The sequence below is a fragment of the Engraulis encrasicolus genome, chromosome 4 (genome assembly GCF_034702125.1).
Source record: "Engraulis encrasicolus isolate BLACKSEA-1 chromosome 4, IST_EnEncr_1.0, whole genome shotgun sequence".
In the NCBI taxonomy this organism is placed as follows: domain Eukaryota; kingdom Metazoa; phylum Chordata; class Actinopteri; order Clupeiformes; family Engraulidae; genus Engraulis; species Engraulis encrasicolus.
Window position 1 is genome coordinate 36,920,732 of NC_085860.1, and position 8,287 is coordinate 36,929,018.

At 43.5% G+C, this 8,287-nt stretch overlaps 1 protein-coding gene across 1 annotated transcript in view; it reads right to left on the reverse strand.

Annotated features, from left to right (window-relative positions):
- Window positions 1-349: 349 nt before the first annotated feature.
- Window positions 350-8,287, reverse strand: part of LOC134446867 (synaptotagmin-1-like) — a 10,038-nt gene continuing 2,100 nt past the window's right edge. The window contains exons 2-9 of the mRNA XM_063196163.1: window positions 8,071-8,287; window positions 6,247-6,416; window positions 4,658-4,753; window positions 3,191-3,358; window positions 2,619-2,786; window positions 2,048-2,168; window positions 1,352-1,485; window positions 350-1,041 (exon numbers count right to left, since the gene is read on the reverse strand). The exon at window positions 8,071-8,287 is cut by the window's right edge and continues 110 nt beyond it. Coding sequence (XP_063052233.1) covers window positions 802-1,041; window positions 1,352-1,485; window positions 2,048-2,168; window positions 2,619-2,786; window positions 3,191-3,358; window positions 4,658-4,753; window positions 6,247-6,416; window positions 8,071-8,287 — 1,314 coding nt within the window. The 3' untranslated portion in view covers window positions 350-801. The remainder of the gene's footprint in view (window positions 1,042-1,351; window positions 1,486-2,047; window positions 2,169-2,618; window positions 2,787-3,190; window positions 3,359-4,657; window positions 4,754-6,246; window positions 6,417-8,070) is intronic.

Genomic DNA, 8,287 nt, shown 5'->3' on the forward strand with positions numbered 1-8,287 from the left:
AATGTTTTCATTCTCATTACATAGCTTAATGATGAGTACAGAACACCAACAAACACTCTGCTTCAGATTTGCCACATAGACATATACCTAGCAGAATGATGACAGCATTTCTAGTGCACTCAGGCACCCTGTGGGCCCTCATTTAAGGGTCTTAATTTTCACAGGCACATGTGCTGACATAGAGTTATCCCCACTGAATCTTACACTTAGTTTTTCAGCCTTAGGGGACTGCCACTGATTAGGAGAGCATGCGAAACGCTTACGCTGTGTGATCTGCCTCTCTGCTTTCACACATCTTAACTCACTTAATCTCTCTCCAGAGAGAGAGAGAGAGATTTTAATTGGGATGGAACGTATATGTTTTTGAGTATTGAAATGATTGAAGCTCCATTTTGCCCATCTATTTGATTGTTTTATTCCAGAGTAACATTAATTTAACATGAACTACATATTTCCTTCCATATATGCTGGATAACACAGTCAGCTTTATCCCGAGTGTTTTGCTGCACCATTGTGCTTGCTGCTCCCTTGGTTTGTTTGCAGTGTCTGCTAGCATTTAGCAATTCCATTGCTGGCCCATTGATCATCATTATAGGATTTTGGTCCCTCATCTGCCGGTCTTAATATCCACTTAATTATCCACCAGTTACATGGGCGTCACAATGCTAGCATGGGGGGCTCTCAAGTCCATAGATTTTAGTGACACCCATTAATCTGAACTAGCAGACCGGAAACTCTGTCAGGGTACAAAATGATATGAAATGGACACGAGGACTTGTTGGATAAAGGTGGATAGTCCCATCAGAAGGTTTTGCCAGTGAAGGGGATCTTGATGGTGTGCTTGAGTGCCAGGGTGGCATCCACCTGTTCGGCGGGTAGGAGGGTGTGCCACTGGGCCACTGGCCGGCGGGGGTTGGACAGCATGTCTGCCCAGTGCCGCAGCTGGTTGCCCGAGGCGTCGCAGCCCAGGAAAATCTTCCCGATGGCGTCGTTCCTGCTGACTTTGTCATGGTCCCACACGGAAATCACCAACTGGACCCTCTGCAGGTCACAACGGGCAAAGTCAGTTGAAGACGTGGAAACAGACAACAAGACGAGTCTCAATGTTCATCACAGTGTTGTACACATTCTTTTCATTTTATGAATTTAACCGATGTAATATGTAGGATACTAATAGGAAAGCAAGAAAAATATATTTTTGTTCATTTTCTGACATTTTCTAGTTGTGTATTCTAGTCTAAGCAATGTATGAATTAAAGAAGTCTATATACAGTAAATTAACTAATAATCTATGTAATTAGAATGTAATTAATTATATGTCAAACCAATGAAGTTTGCAAGGTCAACTAACCTGAATCTGGTCAAAAGAAACTTCAAATGTAAAAGACTCATTAAAATATGGGTTTAGTGTCCTCTTTTTCACAGATGTTTTCTTTTTCTTCCATTTTTTCTTGTCCAATGTCAACTGAATTTTGACATAAGGATCTGAAAACAAACCAGACCAAGGTAATAACACATCAAGATGTTAGAGAGTTAATGTTATTTAAGCTAACATTAAGGCAAGGCAAGGCAAGGCAAGGCAAGTTTATTTATATAGCGCATTTCATACACAGGTGCAACTCAATGTGCTTCACAAAGTTAACATTAAATCACCACTTCAGTCAATTTCAATATGCTGTTGTATTGCTCACGCTACCCTTGACTTGTCAGTGCCCGGTGATGCCACATTTTTCATCTCAGCCCTTTCCGAAATATGAGCTATTCTAATGGGGGCAGCGTTTGTTTACATAAAAAAATATATTTTCCCAAAAGGTACCGCTGTTTGCTAGTTGTCTGCTGATGTTGCATAACCTGTTGGATGTTTTTGGGAACAAATAAACATGTTTTTTTAAAACAAACTGCTGCCCCCATTACAATGACCAGGATGTCGGAAAAGGCTGAAGAAAACGGAAAAAAACCTCAGGTACTGACAAGTCCAGGGTAGTGTGAGCATTACAACTGCATGTTATAATTGACTGAAGTTATCCTTTAACGTTTGACTACTTACCAGATAAACCTCCTCCATGGTCCATTTTTTTCAAATGCTTTGCTTCAAGAATAACAACAGTAAGCTTACTGGCTGTGGGGACATATCTCAGCGAGAAGCAGATATCTCCCAAATTCTCTTGCTGTATCAGACAGATTGGGGTTCAAGAGAATAATGAAAATGTTGGATTAGTGTATTGCAACCTTAGATTGTTCCTAACAATGGAATGACGAAAAACAACACAGAAAGGTGACATGGGCAAATACATTATATTTAGCAAAGATTGGAACTGACAGGATTAGATCAAAAAATCATCAAAGGTGTTGGGAACACAGCGAAATATAAGAAGCCTACAGCTGTGTATCTCACTTTTTATCACCAGGGAAACACACAATCATACTGTACCAACCAAACTTTCCTTCATAAGTCATGTATCTAAAGTAAAATATGGTACCTTTAAGTCAAAAGAAGCCCTGAAATTAACAGCATTTCACCTGGAGCTAAAATGTTGTACTATGTGTACTTTCATTTCTTGGTGCTTAATTTGACTTGATTTGGAGAAGGAGGCTGGACAAATCATTAACCCCGTTACCTCAAACTTGGATGCCTCGGTCAGATCTTTCCACTCCTCAATGACATGGTTCCAGTCCACTGAGGACAGCTGTAGCCGGAGTTCACCAATGATGTCGTGCTTTGAGAACCGATTGAAATCATACACCTGCATCACTAGTGTGGACTCGCTAAGCTCAGGCTGCTTGATCTGTATCACAAAGCAGAACAGCATGCACAGTGAAAACTGCAGTGTTAATTCAAGACTATTCTGAGAGTCTATGGTCGTAATTGATCAGCTGTTAATTAAGCTCTTTGAGAGTTAAATTCCCCCTTAGGGAGCTGGATATAACACTGTTTGCATACAACAATCAACAAGTTGAATTCAACACTGAAATCGAATGGGACCATACATACGTATTGCATTTTTTTTCTGTGTGAAGTTAAAAACTACATGAAAATATCACTTGTGCACTCATAGTGTTTATTTAGTGTTATATACAGTGTGTCACATTCAATACTTTCATATTCATGTGATTACAATGATATACATATTGGCAACAAACACTAATGCTGACAATACATTGGCCTATAAGTGTTTCTGAGGAACTCCACCTGGAACTTGAAGTGCTCGTTAAAGACCGGCTGCAGTGTTTTCCGGAAGACCTTAGTCTCGTACGTCTTGGACTTGTTGGGGAGAAGATAGAGTTTCACATAGGGGTCGGATGTCCCACCAATGTCCATGGCCTTCAGACCAGCAGCCTGCTTTATACCCACTGTCAACTATGGGGAATGAAACAATGAATGGGAGAGTGAGTCTGTGTGAGTCACAGTGTATTGTGTTTAATGAACACTAAATTTGCTATAACATGCTATAATTTTATATATTTGCAATAATATCACGCAGATCTATGTGGGTTTGCCTACATGTTAGCAATACATCTTGAATTCACAATATGCCTCATTATTCAGGAATAGTAGACTACATGTGCACGAAAGGAACTTTAGGACATGGCCCTTGTTGTTGTATGACAACCAGCTATGTAGTACCATGGTAGTAACGTTTTTTTCAACCAGTAGTGAAACCAGTGGTATGCAGAGACATTTTTGGGGGGAAGGTGCTGAAGGGAACGTCAGAAAGCCTTACACTAGAGGCTATATTATCCTTCTTCTCTTCTTCTTTTACTGTCTATTTTTATGTCTATGTTGTATGTCCTCCTATTGGGCCTAGAGCATGTTATGAAGTTTTATTGTCACATGCTTTGGATTATGGAGCCTTTGTACGTTGTTGTAGATTACCACAGTGCATTGTGACAAGAAGGGCTTCCGCACATAGGCTCCGACAAAGTGCTGCGCACTGCTCCGCAAAAGTTTGATTCCATTGTTTTCAATAGAACCCCGCACACTGGCGCCGATGTCCGCGGACATTCGCCAATGTCGGATAGCAATTAGAGACAAGTTCTATTTTGTCGGCGCCGCCCATTGACTAGCAATGCTATGTTCGGGTGAAATTTGGTTTGGGGGTCCGAATTATGTCGGAAGCAAAGTGCGCCGCAGTGCTGTCGGAGCCAATGTGCGGCCGGCCGAAAAGTGCATTTTTGTTCAGTAGGGCACCACCTCATCCCTATCGGTACACACCAATGAGTGAAATGCTCCACGGGCAGAACAATGCACATCATGAGGAAAGTGAAAGTGAAAGCCCAACTGGCATTGTGACACAGCACTTCACAGCACACAAGTGAACACTGCACACTGCACACTGCAACATTGCATTTATGGCTTACCTGTGCAAGGGGGGCAGCCCCCAATGATGCCCGAAAGGGAGCAGTGCGGCGGAACGGTACCATGCACCTCAGGGTACCTCAGTCACGGAGGAGGATGGGGGAGAGCACTGGTTAATTACTGCCACCCCCACCCTCCACGCCCCCCCCGCAACCTAGCAGGTCTGGAGTTGAACCGGCAACCTATGGACTACAAGTCCGACTCCCTAACCACTTACCATGACTGCCCATGTGATGGAAATGCAGAAGTGACGTCAGACTCAGACTAAGTATCACAATCATACTCAGACCTCAGACTGACCTCAGATTTGGGTGCGCTGTACTCCAGAGAATACAGAAGCTGGCCCCTCGGGTTGTCCGCTGAACCATACTCCACATCATTCACGTCAGGCTGGACCTGTGGACCCAAAAGCATGTGCATACATCAGACCATTAAAAACACAATCTGATACTATTAGTGCTTTTTATTTTCAGTACATACATTTACACATGCATAGAGAACGTAAACACATACGCACACACACCAACCCCCCCGCCTCCCCCCACCCCCAAGACCACCCCACATGCACACACACACACATACACACACAAACACACACACACACACACACACACATACCTTATATGGATATTCTTTAGTGGTGTGGATCGGCACTGCCCTCACGATCCGCTTCGATCGCGATTCGGGAGGTAGCGATTCGATTTGATTCGATTCTATGTGATCCCATCCGATCCGATCCAATCTGATTCGATCCGATTCAATTCTACAATGCATTGCAATGCATTACATTTCTAATACTGAGCAACAATTTATTGGCTGTTTTCTGTATCAATCTGTCTCAGTCTGTATCAGTCTTGCAATGTTTTGAAGTGCTTTTATTTAATTTAACATTCATTTGCTCCCGAAATATCCATGGAAGTAATTGAAACTTAAAAAAATTGCCGGACCGATTCTGGAACTTGCCGGATCGATTTTGGATCGTCCATGAACAGCATCGATTCGGATCGCTGAATCGATCACGGTTGACACCAATAATATTTAGGGGATTATTTTCTTTTATGTATGGCCTTTCAAGTGGCACACATAGCCTACGGTGCATCTCTTAACACATGCTATGTGTGAAGACAATGATCTGAGTGCAAATGAGTTCTAGGTTTTCATCCAAATAGCTATTAAAATGACTGGAGCATTACTGTAAATAATATTGTTTCGGAGCGTGTCAAGGAAAGAGAAGAACTGTAGCTCCTCTCTCTTTCTCTCTCTCTCTCTCTCTCTCTCTCTCTCTCTCTCTCTCTCTCTCTCTCTCTCTCTCTCTCTCTGGCCTTGTTAGCGTTCATTTCAACCGATGCTAATCCAGTCCTCCATTTGAAGACGTTCTTCCCATTCCATGGCTCTGCGGTCACATAGTGTTGACAATCTCTCCCCCAGTCTCCTGAGGCACCATTAGGGGTGTAAATCACAGCCTCCATGACGACACGATTTGATATCAATTTCTTAAGGCAGCGATTTGATTATTTTTGATACTTGAATCCCCCACGATACGATACGATCGATTCTATTCGATTCAATTTTTTCCAAGTACTTTTCCACTTCTAGTATGTTATGGAGCTAGGGCCTTGGGCAGGGGCTAACGATTCGATCATTTACTTAAGAATGCCCCACAATACGATACCATACAGTTCGATACAACAAAGTTTTCATGGGATTTAGGTGGGATTTAAAATATAATAATAAGCTACATCTTATTTTCTATGAATTAAGTCACCTCTCATGTAGATGCTTCATCATTCCGTCTCCCTCCCACTGACCCACAGGAGTTGTGTAACGCCCCCCAGGGGGCTCTAGAGCCCCCGTTGAGAAAGACTAGAGTCAGACTACTGTATACTCACCAGCGCGGTGGTGGTGGAGCCGTTCAGGCCCTTCATATTGACCTGCTGCTCCAGTTTCTTCTTCTTCTTCTTCTTCCCCCGGCAGCAGCACTTGATGCACACGCACAGCACACAGATCAGTACCACCAGAAGGATGAGAGCCAAGATGGCGTAGATGGCCCATCGCGGCACTGCAGGAAGGACCAGGATGAGACAAGAGGAGAGGGAGGAAACACAAATCAATGGAGATAAAGAGGTGTGGACAGTGCACACGCTTTTAAAAGCCTGGGGTGCATTTCTGGAAAGCGTAATTACTAACTATGTTAGCTACTTTGTTGTTTGCAATGCAATTTCCCATTGGCAACTACTGAAGTTGCTAACTGCTAACAACTATGCTTTCCAGTTAATGCACCCCTGAGCTGTTTTATGCAGGCATAGTTGGCTCAGATAAGAGTCCTGTGGGAGAGCACTATGGGGCTCGTCTCAAGCATGAAGCACGAGCACAGCCAAGAGGATTAAGGGAAGAGGCAAACTTGTAACAACAAGTGGAAATTGTAGAGGCGAGAAATGTGCAGTGGCCAGTGGAATAGGATAGGAGCGCCGCGTGAAACAGGTGCTGAGGCTACACAGGCCTCCTCCGCTCCATCCAGTTAAACTTGGGCAGGGTGAAGAAAGCTGGGGGGGGCTGGGGGTGGGGGGTGAAGAGTGGGTTGTCAGGGTGGACATGTGGTGATGGTGTGGGAGGTGCTGGAGTGACTGAAACAGGCTAAGGGGGGTAGGAAGCATGTAGGAAGCATGGCAGGCATGTTGGAATATAGGGTGAGGGGGTGCACGGGGGGCACCAGACCAGAAGTGGGGGAAATCGGGGGTTGGTGGGTTATTCCTTCTTCAAAGACACAAAGTCCTGCCATGTACTGGTTATGCATAATGGTTCAACTTGCTATTTTCATCTCTACACACAGTAGTCAATAGGCTAATTCAATTTTTGTGTGATAATCCATCTGGATGTATTGCAGTTATATGTGCTAAGTAACATTGTATTCTGTATTTCCCCCTCACACGTTGTATGCTACTGATTAAGTCCTCTATGTTTTCTTGGATAAAAGCATCAGCTAAATGTGATGAAATGAATGCTGAGGTGAGAAGGTGGAGCTAAGCTCAGGAACATTCAATTAATATGTGTATCTGAAGAGTTGTGGTAATTAGATAGTTTCAGGTTTTAGAGTGAGGCTTCAAACTCACTTGAAATCCTTTTCTTGTGATTTATTCCACGACAAAACTACATTTCGACTATTGAGGTCTTCTTCATAGTCTTTACTGACACACGTAACAGAATCCGCAGAAGACCTCAATGGTCAAAACATACTAGTTCTGCCATGGAATAAAACACACGAAAAAGGATTTCAATTGGGCGGACTCTTCACTCTAAAACTTGAATCAGCCTCCGCACCTTAACCTGGGATGTGCACAAGCTCAACAATTAGATGGTTTCACAAATGGTTAGAACAATAACATGGGACCGTCAAAAGTTGTTTACACGTATATGGATATTTTTGAATACACATTGGTTTTCGCCTCTCGTTTACACGTAGAGTGCTCATTTGGAAACTCATTTCAAAACAAAAATATCCCATTTAGGGGGCTAAAATGCACCTGTCACAATTGAGTTTTTATTTTTACCCACATGTCTTGTTTACACCTAAACGGATACAAAAATATCCGCATTTAAAAATATCTGCATGCGTGTAACCACCTCACTCTCTGTTCTGAGACCAGATTCTCTGTTCTGAGACAAGACCTCAGACAGGAAGTGATGTAACGGGGGTGAAGTGAGGGCCTACTCACAGGGGATCTTGTCCAACCAGCTGATGATGAAACCAGGGGCCGCGGTGGTGGCTAGGGCCGTGCTATTGGTGGCCGAGATAGGTGCCGCAGTGTTATTGGCGACAAAGCTGGCTGCCCGCGGGCTATGGGTGACAGGCACGGGTGCTGTAGTGCTGTTGTTGACAGACGTGGGTGCTGCCGTGGTGTTGTTGTTGATAGACATAGGTGCCATGGTCAT